The 17,787-nt window shown below is 38.5% G+C and overlaps 1 protein-coding gene across 2 annotated transcripts in view; it reads left to right on the forward strand.

Moving 5' to 3' along the window:
* Positions 1-1,217: 1,217 nt before the first annotated feature.
* LOC110464863 (LIM domain transcription factor LMO4.1-like) overlaps positions 1,218-17,787 on the forward strand; it is a 36,184-nt gene continuing 19,614 nt past the window's right edge. Inside the window, exons 1-2 of one of the 2 annotated variants that reach the window (XM_021520310.1) lie at positions 1,218-1,672; positions 6,027-6,294. In XM_021520310.1, the coding sequence (XP_021375985.1) occupies positions 1,627-1,672; positions 6,027-6,294 (314 nt within the window). In that variant the 5' untranslated portion in view covers positions 1,218-1,626. The remainder of the gene's footprint in view (positions 1,673-6,026; positions 6,295-17,787) is intronic. The other variant, XM_021520308.1, reaches the window with a different exon arrangement.

The following is a 17,787-nucleotide window of genomic DNA, read 5'->3' on the forward strand; positions in this document are numbered from 1 at the left end:
CAGATATACATGTTAATAATTTACCAACCCATTTACCAAACACTTAAGTTATATAATTCAGTTTTGGACCATTACAACATGATTAAATATTGAAAATCCCAAATGAGATTTAAAAATCTAATTTCCCTTCAACAGAATGCGTGTTTTCCTGACCTGAACTCGTACAGTGTGTGATACCTCTAGATATTGAAATGCTATAGTGCAGATTCTGTCATTGAGCATGTCCACCGGGATTGTCTGTTCTCGTCTATAAACTCACGACTGAAATCATTTGGTGTTAATTTCGTTCTCTCCCGCCTCTACGTATGCAAGATACACGTGTCTCATTTGGAACTCTCATGTGAACATTAATAGATTATCTTACCCTGGACAGGTACATTACCAATGTGCCCGATGCGAGATGTCAAGATAAGATAGAGTTATTATATACAAATGACAATCAAATATAAAAGCTCGACCTTGGATATTTAAACATTTACTAATTACCGACATATGGTGGTGAGCGTAATGTGCCGTTTTACTATGGTGACGTGTCTACATTAGTCAACAGCGGCTGAATAACTTTCACTTTTCCATTTACATACTCTGATATCTGATCCGCTTATTATAGTAGAATCTCTATTCAAAAATCAATGAAATGATATTAACATAATAATTACAATTTAGTATTTTTTAAAGTAACAATATAAATGTAAAATATGCATAGGGTATCGTGAATAAGTTCCAATTTGTATAAAAATCACACATAATATTTCGTCGTTGAATTACCCATGTCTAAAAACCTCATCGCCGATGTCAATTTATTTTATCACGACAAAATGTTTTTCTGCCAAAATGCAGGTAATTAGATTTATGTAAATTATTCTCTAAAATATTCATTCAATGTCTCATTAACATGTTTAAACCGGTATCTTTTCATGTACATTACCACCATTTTGAAATGTCCGTGTTTGATTAAAGTCCATACAATAACGCCGAGCATACAATTATTGGTTAAAAGCATTTAATATTATTATCTTGATCTAACGATATTAAATTTCGCATGGTTCATTTCCAATCGTTGGTCGGTTTTCATTAACGCATTAAATCTACAATCTCCCACTGAAAAGCTGTGCTCAAATTTATGGCAAGTGGGCGGAGCTAACGTTTTCTGCCCGAGTCACTTCATTTTGCAAGCGGCGTTCTGATTGGTCGAGAGGTAATAGTAGATGATCCATTCAAATGGCAGATGTGTCTCATTCACCGTAGATGCCAGATTTTGACGGTCTAATTTATTTAGCTGAGCGGTGTTAAAGTCGAAGACAGTGTTGTGTACATTATCACAATTTCTTCTCCGTCGTTCGTAACAAAGTGTTGTTTCCCGGACATATTCGCAGACGACAGTGAACGATCGCGCCATGTACATTGCAATGTCGAGGTGATTTGTGCTATGTTTATTTCGTGTGTATACAATCCCCAGTCAGCCACGTGAGAGACAACTGATCACAACAGTTATATATTGGCCTCGTGGACCGTGCTCGGTCTCCGAGTTGTACGCGTAACGAGGATTTCTCGTCTGAGCAATTGACAAATAAACTCAGACTTCCACTGTGGACATTTCCCATAAGGATCTAGCACAAGGTTTAGATGTCTAATGCTAAATCTCCACACATCGTGACCAAAATGACGAACGGTAAGTGAGCAGAGCTGTTGTAGGGATTTGGAGGGTTCGTATTATTGTGCCGAGAAGGTTTGAGAGATGGTATGGGGCTTTGGTGGGGAGGATCACGAATCAACCAGCAGATTATAAGGTATCGCGGGTCAGCTGGGAGTTGGGGGTCGTGGCTCGATATGAGAGTTCGAGGGAACGATGTGGGTGCGGGTTCTATGTGGTCCACACATCTACATTAAAGGGTTCGTGTGTGTGAGTCAGGAGATGTGGGATGGCCAGATCGTGGACCAGAGAAAGGAGTAGGCTAGCCCAGGGGTATTAGAACTATGGTAGGGGAGTCATGGTCTAAAGCCATGGTAGGGTCGATGATCCGCCGGGAACTGTAGTTAGGTGTTCGGAGGGAATCCCATCAGAGGCGGGAATTGATGAGTCGGGTACGTAGGGGGTATGATGTCATCGTTATAGAACGGTTCGCTAATGACCAATACTAATCCTCTGTCTCGGGTGTGTTTATCTTTCGGCGCTCTCTCCACACTAATGATTTAGGGTCACGTATTTTCGCCAACAACTGTGTGTGTGTACTATACTCACATGTACGTATGCTGTGTGTATCGTCAACTACGCGTGGGTACATGTGCTGCTTTGCCATTGTTTATACACTTATGTTCGTGAACACGTGTATTTACCCTCGCATATTTGTGCATAACCATTTGTTTGTCGTCGTCTGTACCCTGACGGGTCTTCAACCCTCGTGTACGCATTTCGACGTGTAACTCTCGCGGGGTCGCTCTATCTACCTGTACATTACGCATTGTGCGAGTTGTAGTAATTAGTAGGGACACTTGCCTCTCCGTAAAGTGCTTAAAATACAAGCGCAGCGACCAAGTGTTGTAACATGGCACATACATACATGTAAACAATAGTAAGGTTTGTTTTTGATACCTTTGTATTGACACCGTTGATCTGGATAAAAACGGACATTGTGACCGGGTGGGGACCATGGCTGGTTGGAGGGGGACTGCCGTCATTGACCAGAATTCCGTTGGATCCCCTGCAGTGTTGCATTTAATGAACCGTCCAGTAGGCGTCCATACATTTTAACTAACGTGCAGGCTGTAATAATCACATTAAAGTTTCATAAAGCGATATAAATTATCTAAATGTTATACCAGAAACGGTGTAAGCTGACCAAAGTCTCTCCAGTAATCTCGAGGCAATCTTTCCAATCTGACACACGAGACCCTGGGCTTCTTACCATCTGTTGCTCTCGGTACAAGCTGATCAATTAAACATGTCGGTCTGAGTCAATAACACCGTTCTATTGCCTACATTCAAGACAGATTTTATGTAATGCTCATGTTTTTCGTTTTCGCCGTTTTGTATAAAAAAGATAAATGTATAAAAAAAGCAAAAGCAATACACGGTGATCGATTTCTTGTGGATTTGTAACCTGTACCGGTTGAAATCAAACGTGCCCTACTAAATGGTCTGCACTTCACCGAGCACACACGTTACTCTCAGTCTAGGCTGAAATAGACGGAAGTTTATTAATAAATTTTAAGTTTGTCATATACTAAAGGTGCGATATTTCCTGGTTGAAGGTTTCGATACGACAAAATGTATACACGACGGTGTACATATGTATACGCTGGTCTGTCCTAACCACCTCGCGCGCTGAATGTGTTTTACTAAACATCGTTAACTATCCACATCACACTCCCATGTATATAAATATAAAATGTATAAATGTTTGCACATATACATAAAGTATATAACCTTAGTAAATAACATTGCATAGATCTGTTCAAAACGAAAAAAACTTGGGATATGGGCCGAACTTATTTCAGTTTATTCATTAACTCTATGATTAGGGTATTCTCGGAGTTCTTTCTAATTAACTTAGCTGTGCATGTTGTTGTAGTGTTAGTTGGGTAGAATTACGTCAAGTAGCCCAGGTGTATGGCATTCTGGCTCGATATTGTATTGACCTGTACGAGGTACGATTTAATTACTAACCAGCTTACCAAACTACCAGCTCGTCCCATCAGTTTACAATACCCCCACACCTTGTGGGGTTTTACCAGTACACAATCTCGTCCTGTTTTCACCAAAATGCAGACTCACCTGGTGCATGATTTTCTTTTTAAGTCTAGTCACAAATAGTCTTTTTGCAGTCTCATTGTACCAAATTTCCTCCTAAAAGAGAACTATTACCAAAGTACGTACTCGTCCCACCGGAGTACAAATCGACATAGCTTACCACATTAGAAACTCGTCTAGTGCGAACTATTACGCATTTACGAATTAAGTTCACTTTAGTATTTTCATTGACCTGAGATACATACGATATCGTTGTTTAACTGCTAATTTCTAGTTAGATAAACTAATCTAGTATATACCCCAGCTATATGTAGATCACGGTCGCACACATAATATATACCCACTGCAGTTGGTCCTAGATCAGATACTTCGTTCATTTGAATATCTGTTACCGTCATTTGAGAAAGTTAGTACCGCACCAAATGCTTAATGTGTTACTTATGTAAGTAGCTATACATATATATATACCTCTATATATACATATATATATATATATACAGGCCCATGTACTTGGGTGTTTGGCATGCCGATAGAACAGAAAATAACAATTGTAGAAATAGAAAGTCGTATAAATAGGTGTGATAAACGGACGGAATTCAGAGACTTGATGGGACACACATATTGATATCACTAACTGAGAATATGTTTGGACAATAAAAAGTTCTGAACATCGTCCAGAAACTGACAACACGGAGATTATGGCATCATGAGTAGAACCACGACTTGGTAAGGAAGGGACATCATTTATTTCAAGGTGAACTTGGGTCAAATGATGTAGGTCAGAGGTCAGTAAACGTTTCAGACATGTCATGGGTTGTGGCCGTAAATCAGGAGGTAAACCGTATGGCAGACCTTGTCAGCCTACCGTTAGTGCTAGATTCTAATCGTCCTCCCAACGGAAATGTCCAGGGAAGTATGGCACACACCAGATACTACATACCAACTAACGAGATTTTAAACCTTGTTACCGGGGATTTGTAAGATGGGGAGGCTGAGAAGAGCAGGGGGTGTAGGTTTTGAGAAAAGGAAAAAGGGGGTATCTAACGAGACTGACCCCACGGGGACTGAGGACACGGAGCGCGGCGGACGACTGGCCGGGGTGCTGTACCGTGTAACTGGTTCCAGCTGTTGGACAACGGTTGATGGATGGCGCTCTCGGGGGTCGTATGTCAAGTCTGGATTGTTTTCACTTGACTAAACAAACTGTCCTCTGTACTAAATTAACCCTTGAGACGGCCCCTGACGGGACGTTTCCTGTGACAACGGTTGTTACGGTTCTTTTCGGGTACAATAGGAATGTATCTATTTACATTGTGTTTATTAATTTGATTGCTTTTAGTGGCGAGAGCAGTTTTTGGAAAATTGAATTGCGATTGTACACACCAGGTGATCTTTAGGGAACATTTGTAGATTGCACGAACACTTTATTTATGATATAAAATCAGTCACTCGCCGAAACTGATCTCTAGCGTCATTTAATCATTTCTACAACGTGAGGCGCTTTAGTTTTAGAAGGACGCTGGCCGTACTCAATGTCACGTGACGTACAGGCAGATATTTTCCTAAGGTACGTCATGTTCCAATATGACCTGACGTCATACTCTAATTATACAATGGCGGCCATTTTACGTACAAATTAAATGCGTTGATAATGGGGAAGGTTTTGCGTCCGTCTGTACTACGTAATTGAGTGTTTTGTATGGCCGTTGAGAGATATTAAAGTGTTGGGTCCCACGGTCCGTCATATGCCACCTCGGATCAATAGACAACCTACACGTAAAGTAATTGCTGTGACAGAAACTCGCGGATGGCTTCATCATTGTGCATTAGGAATTAACACGTTTTCAAATGGAACTCCAATTATCCAAAAACGTCTCCACACATTTCTGTCCCTTTGATGTCTTGGTCAAACGCAAGATATTTCCGATTTGTGAATAATCATCAATTGTATCTAGAGGAATATAGGTGCTACATATACCAGTATAAAGATATGAGAAGATTTATTTTTATAACTGCATTGCTTTTAATTACCCGGTGTCACATTTAATAGTAATATTGGGATTCATATCAGCTTGTTAGATCCTTGAACAAATTGGATTAAACTTCCATACCTAAATCTCAGTTGTATGTACATGAAATTGTCTAGAAGCACTGGTTACATCTGGAAATTATCCATGTGATCGTAATGATTCCCCTTAATTTCTCACCACCGACAATTAAGTTAATCTCTTCCTACATCTTGCCATAACAAAATGTATTGTGTTTTTTGTTCCAGGTTCGGAGGAATGCTCGGCCGTCGTGAATGGAGTTACGATGCAGCAAACCGGAAATGACCAAACCGGAAATGGTGCCATGTTTGGTAATAATGTGAAGGCATGCGCAGGATGTGGCGGGCGGATACTTGACCGTTTCCTGCTTCACGCGATGGACAGATACTGGCACACGGGCTGTTTAAAATGCTCGTGTTGCCAGACAAAGCTAGAACACCTGGGCTCGTGTTTTTCTCGGTCGGGGATGATCCTGTGCAAGAACGATTATATTCGGTACGTAGTTACAAAACACAATTTTAAGTTTGAGATAAACTGTAACAGGTATGGTATGAATCTAATCTGAGCCTTTCTGCCCCTTCTTTTTTCCTTTATTTTTCACCGGGTTGTCTCCTATGCTGTTCCAGATAGCAGCACTACACCAAAAAAATCCAAATCACATAAATCTGCACTATTAGCTTTTCGTTTTATCCAAGGCAATCAGTTATATTAGAAAATGGCACTGCAATATTTTTAGTGGCGTTATATCATGCACAATGCTTTCATAGGTTTTAATAGATGTTTCAAATAAAAAAATAGTGTTTCATCAATTTTTCAAATCTCATTGGAAAGCTCAGCTACAGCACAGCGTAGTTTATATAAACAGATATCAAAGGCACAGGAAGTCATTTAAGGATGTAAATTTTAATCTTTAATTGAAAGTTCTCTTTTTTACTTGATAATGACGTAAACTGAAGTCATATAGCCTGGTAAGATGACAGACGGGTATGATAAACATCACACCTAGGTTTAGTCTACACAGGACATATGTCGGCTGGAGAAGGAGTGTTGTACCAATCAGATATCAGAGTCCAGTCAGTTGGAACAGTGAATTACACATAAATGTACCAGGAAGGCATCAAGCGTAAAATTAACATTATCTAAAATGACACCGATTTTCGTGGGAAAGATTTTGTCTTTAAGCTAAAACCAAAAGTAATATATTATTCATGTGTACTGTCTTTACAAACTCTTGTGATGCATGACATGCATATATACATAAAGTTCTCCTGTGATATATATAGTTCTCTTGTGGTATATATATATTTCTTTTGTGATATATATATATTTTATTACATTATTTCAACTGAGCATATTACATTGATAAACTACATTCCGAAATGAAGAGAGGAAATCGCCATGCGACACATAGCCTATGGCGTGGCGTTATCTTTGTTTATTATGCGGATGATTATAACCGAATGTCCATTAATCGGAAAACTGATTAATTTCTTGATCATCCAAACGTTCAATGTTATCTACCCTACCCGTATTTCAATCTACATTTCAAGAGTGGTTGACGATGACTCATTACAACTTTCTTCCACATTTTCAGTGCCGCATTCTTACTCTAGTTTTTCATTAATAAACCTCCGCGTGCACTTTGTTTGCTTCGTTCCGTGTCGCTGGATACTGTCTTGATTAATTTTGCAAAAGTAAAAGCTACGAAATCATGACCCAATCACAGTGATCCGGGTATTTGCGGCGCTTAACTTTACACAATGTACAATAATTCATCAATTAGCCTCTCCGACAACGGCCTGTGATAAAGATGGTTTGGCTGATAACTGTATGTTGGGGAACTATTTAATTAGTATAGCTATGAAATACAATTTTGTATAATCGTTTGACGAATACAATTAGTTAAATAATTAATTATCAGGATACGTTTTATATTGGTATGAAATCATTTATGACAAGATTGTACAGAGTACTTATCCAGGTAAGGAGTACTGTGTAGTATTGTAAGCGATTCGTTGATAAAGTCAATGGCTGATTAGCGTTATTTAATTTGAATTGCGTTTACTTTAAAATGTGAAGAATATTTTGCCATGGTATTGATTAGATATCAGTCAAGTTTTATGAAGTTGTTATTAGTTTATAATTTATATGATCTTTCAGACAAAAAAATCGGCTTTTAAGTACTGTACTTTTATTGTATCCGAGAGATTCTTGAATATGACAACTATTAGCAATAGCTTGAGACTTTGCACCTGGGCACATGTGTTTGTTCAAAGCATTGGTGGTGGAATAAATTACCACCTTTCTTTGAGATAACGTTAATTAAATGATCACATAGCTTTATGTATATTTAAGGGATATCCGTGTTCTTTTGGCGCTTGTATTTTCAATCCGCCAGCCCCCTTAAATTAATCAAAAGAAATATGTTCACTGGGTTTTCTATTACAAGTCGATGTGATTAGCCGCGTTATGTATACCCACTGATCGAGCCTCGTACGTCGTTAGTGGCTAGAGCTGGTTATTTTATTAATGTCCATCGGAATTAATTTTACATTACAATCCAAATCGTCACTGCAGACCAGACACCGGAGTTAATTCTGTGGATTGGCATGGGCTGGCGATATCAATAATACATATCCACCATTAATTGTGTCTTAATTAAAAGTTTTCGCCCTCATCCCCTCTGCTTGCCAATGCCAAGTCGGAGTAGATTACGCGCGGTCGGCGATCCCGGTAAGAACTAATCACGGGTATTGACAAGGAGGAGTTCTTGCTATCACGTGGAGAAGCTTTATATGAATTTGTACTATCTCCAAGTAAATGCCCTGGGTATCATCCGATTTCGTTCAGATTTTTTTCCGCGCACTCTTTTTCAACACGAGGAAGAAATTGTCTTGAACTTTCTACCGGCACTGATTTACTTATTTATCATCTTGTAAATTATGTATAGAACTATTTCCTTTATTCTTAACTAGAATATTTTACAGAAATTGATTTATATATCATCTTAAAATTATTACATCTATAGTTATGAATTTTTCTCTCTCATATTTTTACATTCACGATTGTGAAAAAGAGCATTCCCGTGTCACCTTTAGTATTTCACGTTTGATATAGATACAGTATTGATTCATATTTTCACATTAACAATTCGTTTAGAAATAAATTCACATATCTCCTTTTATTAGTGACATGCACTGAAAACAATTTCTGTAACGATTCTAAATGTTTATGGAATGCCTCTATTTAAAATCATTCTTGAAGGATGAAACGCAGACAGAAATAGTTAAAGATCATGTATCTTATTACTTATTTTGTTGTTATTTAAGAAATAATCGGGAATGGTTGTTGATGATTCGACGAAGTAACAAATTCGTCCCCATTAGTTAATTGCATTATGACACAGTTATCTCCTCTTTCCGTGTTATGTTATAGAGTTAATTTCTCTTTGTTAATTAATATTGGTACGTGGCATAACTGAGTTATTTTCGTAGTGTTAATTAATTACGTTACGTCACACACACAGAACGAAGAATCACAAGTAGACGTGAAATATCACTCTTATTAATTAATAAATCTCACATAATCAGGTCTGCTCGTTTTCATCCTATAGAGGACCGTCGCAAACATCTGCCAACTCGCCCCTCCAATTTGTTTGGTGAAAAACACAGAAGAGGGGAAGAAGCAGTTCTATTAGGTTAATAGTCAATAATTGCATACGCGGTAATTTTGTCGGCTTTATAGGCCCAATATCAATCTTAATTGTGACGTGGTAGTGCTGGGGAAAGGCAATGACTGTGTGCACAATTTCAGCTTAATTGAACATATGTTAGCCAATGTCAAATTTTAGCACGCGCTGATATTATTGTGGTACAAGTGCACCGCGCGAGCTGTACAACAAGGTATATACGACTTTATAAATCCTCACGGTCTTAATTAAACCACCAATTAATGAGAAAATTAAATCTTATGATCCTCTCTGCCCCTTTGCTAGTTCTTTATCAAGTAATACAATAAGCTATGGTTATTATATACACGTACAAATTGACTTGTGCGTTATCCACCGCTATTAATGTAAAACACCCTCCGACATGTTTAATATGTTTCAGAATTAACGGGAAAGGTTTTACCCATTTTTCTAATTATTTTTTAACAACGGGTTTAAAAACCTACGAGTCTCTGGCTATATTGTGTTCTATAGAACAACTATTACAGTATGCTAAATATAATTGCTTTCCATTTCAACACCTTTAAAAAGTACTAAACAAGAATGCTGCTATGAAAACATTCCTAATATAAACAGCTGAAAATGCTTAGTGGTGTAATTGACCAGTTACGTGTGTATTTTTACTTGCAACAAGAGGTCTTGTTATCCTGTTTATTATACTGTCAGACAACATATAATTTGTTTATGTATATGTCTGCATTGTAATGCATCACTGATTTGTAAGGCCTTTTAACAGAATAATTTGTTACTTGTAATGATGATAACTACTTTCGTTTTCCATTAACTTTGTGGAGTCTACAGCAACGAAACAAACTCGGTATAGGCTATATGGCGACTGCTTAGCGTTTATTGATATAAAATGTTTATTTTTATCGTACAACAGATAATAAAATTTCACGAAAGTATCTACCAGACGTGCTAAATTGAGAGATTCATGGCAGATAGCATAGGTTTACCTACGTTTTTGATAAATGATCCGACATACTCACAACACGAAATTTTCTTTTCAAATCGAATACGCTCTTAATATTTTCAACACACGTGCATCTCCCATTATTTGCTTAAAAAACACCAAATTTTAACGTATTTAAACTCTTTTTAGATTTATCTTTAAAAACCATATCTTCCCAACAGTTCCAGTATATTTATAATTATTTCAACTTCCTGTTTTTAATTTGTCCTATATTTACTACTTCCTGGTTAGTTGGCGCCATGCGGAAGGAATTATTTGATTGTGTACAAACCTAGGACCGTGCATCATTGTCATTATGAGCCAAATAATACGACACTGTCATCAAATTGGTTAACGTAAAATGAAAACATCAGTACAAAACACAGATGTAATGGTCACCGTTTAGAACAAAAAAATGGAATTAAAATGATTTTATTATCTGTGACATCAGTAGTTTGTATCAGTGACACGGTCGAACGGGAGGGATTGGTGTGCGAGATTTAATTCACCTCTGTAGACACAGGGTCCATATCAAATCAATTTATACAGCGGTAGGCCTGATTAATCGGACATTATCACAATCATCTCCTCATGTTAACACTAAATTGCTTTATTGGGGTTCAAGACAGGGAAATAACATCTAAATTGTTAAAACTTATCTAAATTTCTCTTTCATCCCAGTGCGATAATGAAATAAACTACGAAATGAAACTTGTGCTTGGTATAATTAAATTCTTGACAACTATCGAGTTCTAAATATTAAAACAAAAATCTGCGTTTGGATACAGCTGTGTCACTTATTGTTATTAAAACAAACAAGGCACATAGGGCGATGTTGGTGGTGGGGTTGAGATTCGGGATACAAATCCATACTTGGAAGAAATTTCTCGCAGACACTGGAATTAATTAGCCAATGGTCTGATCTAAATAATTGATGTTAGTAATCATGTACATGTAACGGTTTTATTCCTGGGAGTACGCTCCATTAATGGCGGCTCACAATTCATTATTGTACTTCCTCGATGTCAATATTTGTAGTACTGTCAGTTAGCCCAGACCCAAAAGGGCACGCCCCGTGTACCGGAGAGCTCTGTTGTCAGCACCGTGAAATTAATTATGTCAACCCAATTGACGGGTACTCGTGGACACGCGCTTCTCGTCCCTCCAGGGGCTGAGACATCTGTGTGCCGGTCGCTTGTGTCATTGTTAAATCGTGAACGATCTTGGTAATTATCAAAGTTATTCTTCTATATCTAGTGAATTAATCCTAGCATTAACACTAGCTGTATCTTGACCTACAGCTAGCCCGTGTCCGATGATACATGTATACTCCGTCGTAGCGTTGGTCAGTTGTCTATGTATTGGCGATGACCTTCAAACACAGTGATAATGTGCATCATTATAGTTGTGCCACATCTTGGCCTAAAACTCAAACTTATATACAGGTAATGCAGCCAGCCTTTGTAGAAACAATTTTTCACCAGAATTTGTAGGTTCGTTACTTGAAAGCTTTCGCTTGCCGTGCTGCGCAACGTTTGCCGTTCCACAAGGGAAGTAACTACGCCCGATTGTTATCGATTGAAAATGCCGGTCTCTGTTTGCGTGCCGGTCGGTGTACTTTTGCTTTTGTTTCAAATTAGGTTTTAAGATTAGCGCCAGCTCTAGATAAAAGAATTGAAATTTATGACATGTGTTGTGATATCCTGAAGCAAGACTTGCCTCCAGCATTTTATCTACAAATTCCGATATCACACATAAGGCCTATTGACAATCTTGCTTTGCAAATGTGCGGATGTTTTTCTTCCCTTAACGGCAGGCTTAATTGGTTTTGACAAGCGGGAACTTAATATTCGGTAGCTTGTCTGCCTGAAAATTAATTATACCCAGATCAATAGTCAGCATATAAACAGGCATTACTTATACCTTAATGATCATGACAATTATATCGAAGTGAGTAGGTTGGATACCAATTAAGACCGATTCAATTAAACGGCATGGAACGGAAATGACCACGAAAAGATCAATTTTGAATGTTTCAGAACAGTCGTTTGTCGTCTCCATTGTGGTATAGAAATTCCGGGTTGTTTTCGTGAGAACGGATACATCTGACGGTAAAGCTATTTTCAATATGGAGGTAACCTAAGGTTTATTAATGAACAGACGCCGCTATAGGGCTATTACATGTGACGTCACGGCTCGGCTCGCTTCGTTACTGACCTAAGATAACCTACCATTCAAGGACACTCCATTTATTAATATGGGATTATTAAAACATGTTATTAGCCTGCTTTATGTTGTCGTGATCACGGCTTTCTGTTGTAGTTGTACACAATTAAGTAGCTTTAATTAATTAAAATGCCCTTTAGTTTGTGTATTACAAAGCTGGTGTATGGGGATTGGTATTCTGTCACTCTGTGGGAGACGACGCTATACGGATTGTATAGGGTTCAATACCTATACGACCCGTGATTAAGAGCTCGGGTTTCGGGGACATGACGGGTTGTATGTTTGTTGACGGATATTAATGTAAACGAGGGAACTGTTTTCATGGTATCGTGACGGGGACGGATAGCTGTAATGCACGTGTAGTTTGTCAAGGTTGTCAGAGCGGTGACCACTTCCATGCACGTGGGAAGTACCCGGATGTCACAGCTGTAGCACTCAATGGCTATTCGGCTCAATGCGGATAGATGGCGAGCTACTAACAAGAAATATATAGTTCTTGGCATGCAAAAAAAGGTTGATGTCTCTTACTTTAATGTTCTTCGGTAACTTGGGAATAAGGAAAAAGTACAATAGATAATAGCCAGTAAATCAGGGCACTGGTCTAGTATCTAGTAATGAGTGTATGTGTTAGGGGTGGGGGTTGGGGGAGGGTCTTTGATCAGAAGATTGATGGAAGTACAATACTTTGGTTAAGATGGACGTCACAAGTGTAAAATTTTGGGGTGAATATCCCCATCGCGGACTTGCCTAGTCCCACAAACCGACACACAGTCGTTATTTATACTCAATATATGTACACCTTTCAATCCGAAAGTGTTAAATTATCTTTCTGTAATATCGCTTTTCATCTTGTTCAATTTGTGCTGGAACTCCGTTGATGTGGTGTAATCTGACACAACCCAGCAAGACCCACAAAGACGGTGGCCATTGTCAGTTCCTCATCATTATTCTTATCAAATCATTTATGGGTACGCCTACCTTTTCAACACGTTAACAATCATTTAAATGATTTACCCCGCTCAGTGGGCTACCGACTGTAGTCTTCACTATTATCAAAATCAGCAATCCGTAAAATTGAATGACCCTGTACATCATCCCAAAAGATTAACGACACACGTCGTTGTCATTTACTTATCTCCTTCTGAGACAAGGCGGAACGTGTAATTACGAAGGGGTTATTTAGGATGCTTAGAGATTATTTTTTAAAACTAATGGTCAACAACCTCACCATGCATACTCCTGACCTAGATTTTAGGAAGCTAACGTTTTGACGATAAAGAAAACGAACGCATTAATGGCGACGGTTTCTTTTATCGCCACTATGTGGTAAGGCTGTGGTATAAGGCGACAAGTTAGTGGAAGATCAGGCCGTTTCCGATCCTAATGGATACGAAAGCCAGGCAGCTAAGGTATATTTCCGCAGCAGACGTCTGTAATTCTATTGAAGGCGAGAATCCAGTCCTCGGATTATTTACATTTCACCACTGCATTACATTTACACTGCGCTACAGCTGTGTAGACTTAAGTAATTTTTCGGAGCGAAATCTATCCAGTTCAGCACCATACAAACCCCTAAACGGTAAATAACAGCGCCTACACATCATACATCCCGTGATTGATTCTCATGTCCCTGTGTCTCGAAGGACACGTGAGCTTATGTTGATCGTGGATGACACAGGACGGGTTTGGTTTGGTTTAGTGTTGTTTGACGTCCTATCAACAGCTATGGTCATTTAAGGACGGCCTCCCATGTGTACAAGATACATGCGTGTAGTGTACGCGTGTGTGTTTTAGGCGGCTGCGCTATGTTCGTGTTTTTCTTCTTGTGATAGCGCGGAACTGATGCCGACTTCATAGTGCTCCCTCACTGAAAAATACTGCCGAAGACTCCCACCAGGACCGGATCCTAATTGTGGAAGTAAAACACTAAAAGGCTATCGTAGGGTTTGAGGCTTAATATAATGAGGGTACATGTTTAAAGCACTTTTGATTACCTTTTTGTTGCCTGTTCTCAGTTTGCATTATTTTGACATACATGTACCATATTCGACCAAGTAAAGACAATACAAGTTATTCAGACTTTAGGGCCGCTCTTGTTGCGTTCATTCCCAAGTGAATATAAGAGAAAACAACAGGTACACGGCGGATTACCGGAGATTTAGTCTGCATATGTCATCAACAAGATGGCGTATATCGAGTTAGTCGTGCAACATCTGCTGCGGCGAATCTTCATTTTGGAGGAAATAAAGAGAATAAAAACAGAGGGGATATACACGACTTATTTGTTGGCAGCGATACCTCTTACTGATACTTAATCTAACCCGGCGCAAAGCACTGCACATATTGGCCAATGAGAACAAAGTGTCAACTAGCTTTGTTTTTTGACCATCACAATATCGGAAAACTGAAATCGGAAAAACAATAATAGCAGTTACTGGTGACGGCAGTAGACCTGAATTCTGTTACTTTCATACTAGTTATCCGTTATCGCCAGGAAGGTTATTTTCTTCTTCCTGATGGCCGATCACGTTGGTGTCTAGACCACATCCACTAGATATAGATATTTCTCTGTATCCTTTCCTTTAACTGTTAAACTGCAGCTATAGCTGTATCTAGTAATACCTCTGAAATGCGACCATTAATTTAAGATTATGTGCCGTGTATGTATATCAGTGTAGAAGCGGTAAGAATGGCTGAAAGTCAGTTTGTCAAGTTTTATATATATGTTAAGTTGTATATAGGTCTTATAAGTAATAACTACAGTATGATCCAGTATTGGCACTGGATCCGAACAAACAAATGTGTGGGCTTCATGGTGAATTGTGACCTGTGCTTTGATCGGGTTTATCCGGTACATGTGGTAACCTAGGATTATGAGATTGTTGCCTTATAATCTCCGTACTGGGGAAATGTGGTTCATCTAGGTCTCTTAATTACCATTATGTATATCATCATGGGGGTCATGGAAATAGATTTAATAAATCACTCCATAAGAGAAAGCCATACCTTTCATGAAAAACCGAATAAAAACAAACCACAACGATATGAGAGTAAAACTACAGGAAGCTAGGCCTGGATTCGAACCTTGCACCCCCATTACAATCGACCGCTTTAACCAAATGATCCACATAATCAGTGGTGGCCTAACTCCACTGCAGTTAATTTGCATGTCGAAACAAAATTAAGGGTAGGTTACCGTATGTATGGAAAACTAATGTGTTTTACACACAATGGGACAGGGATCCTTAATTTAGTTTAATTAAGACTGTCCGGTATTTCGCCTTCCATGGGGCAGGGATTTCAGGTATTTCGCCTGCTATGGGGCAGGGATTTCAGGTATTTCACCTGCTATGGGGCAGGGATTTCAGGTATTTCGCCTGCTATGGGGCAGGGATCCTTAAGTGCTAACAATGCTGATGAAATTTTTGGAAAGGAGACATCAATATCACAGTAAAGTAGCATATCGGTTATGTTCTTAAGACTTGTACGCACTAGCTTTTTGGTGTCTTCGTGAAATGACATTTCTGTGATGTTTAAATGCACTTACTCAGATTGAAGTTCGGAACCGAGCCGGCGGCACCGGATACGCTGTACCCCATAGAGACAGCCTGATATAAGCCAGGTCCGTGTCACTTAGCGTCCGAAACCTTATGTTGGGCACGTCAATGGACTTTTATAACGTACAGCCTTCTTCTCCACAGGACTCCATTAGTCCGCCCCTTGATAAAATTTGCCATAATTTCATGCTTTTCTACGCATACATATTATATTTCTAAATGCCTTTTGACAGTTACAGGTCTTGTTTTCCGTTCTGACATTATGCAGGAATTGGAAAAATCTCTTTAATTTTATATAAAAACACAGCAAAAAGTGGTTGTATTGTATCCTAGTTATATAGCACTCTAACGACCCTGCTTGTGGTTGAAATAAACGTGAAGCTTGCGTTCCCGTGTCTGGGATAGCAAAAACATACACTGCAATGCTGAATAATATATACATTTTGCAATTGATACTATTTTGAAATTTCCTGTGTTTCACAGACATATGAATAAAGAATTGTGACCTGGCTTAATAGATACATTTAGGGTAAAAGACAATTAGACAACCCATCTGCAAAATCGGACATCGCCATATTTGTTCACTGGATAATGAGAATACATGTACCATGACCAGTAATGCCACGCCCTGCGTGTTTTTTGCTTTGCGACAATTTGTATATTTGGTAACTTGGTCAGTTGTGTTTTAGTCCGTAGCCACATGTGAACATGTATATGTAGTTACAATTGCATTGCTGTTTGTGGTGCCATTTACTGTTTTAACAAACCACTTTAACGAACCCGAAGCACTTAACTCTATACCGAGCCCTACGGTTATTATGCTTTTAAACAATTCATGAAAAAAATAGAATATGTTTTAGTATTCATTTCCATTCTAAATTGTTTTCGAACACGCGTATGCAAAATTAAGAATATTTAATTAGGAAACTGTATGAGACAAAATAAAAGTCTGTTATTATACCGTAACTAAAATCGTTATAAACACAATTACCACTACTTGCAAAAGTTTGAACAGTTCTAAAAGGTTCTTATCCATTACGCGATGTCAATTTAAAATCCTATACCCAACCTGGAAAAATATATCAAAATGGTTGATCAATATTTTATACATTCTCATTATTAAATATTGATTTTCGTTAAAAGGGCGATGTTTTAAAACCATAATCGTAACATTTCCAGAATGGCTATGATGAGCATAGAACCGGAAAAAGACAGAAGTACCAAAAACACCTTATGAATATTCATAACATCACTTTGTTGTCGATTCCCTAGGTGTATAGATACTTACGCTGCAGAATAAATCGTTTGAAATTTCCGTAGAAATCAAGGGTCTCCGTTATTAGTTATTCTATTAGTGTAATGTAATATTTACTAACACAGCCTTTTTATAGATCACACCACTAGGTCCTATGTAATATATATAAGTTTAGACCATAAAAGTACCGCCCCCATTAGTTGTGTTCGCTGGGGAACAAATCGCACGATCTCGAAAGATAACTCAGCCACGACACGCCTAGGGAATAAGC

The sequence above is a fragment of the Mizuhopecten yessoensis genome, unplaced genomic scaffold (assembly GCF_002113885.1).
Source record: "Mizuhopecten yessoensis strain PY_sf001 unplaced genomic scaffold, ASM211388v2 scaffold11039, whole genome shotgun sequence".
In the NCBI taxonomy this organism is placed as follows: Eukaryota; Metazoa; Mollusca; class Bivalvia; order Pectinida; family Pectinidae; genus Mizuhopecten; species Mizuhopecten yessoensis.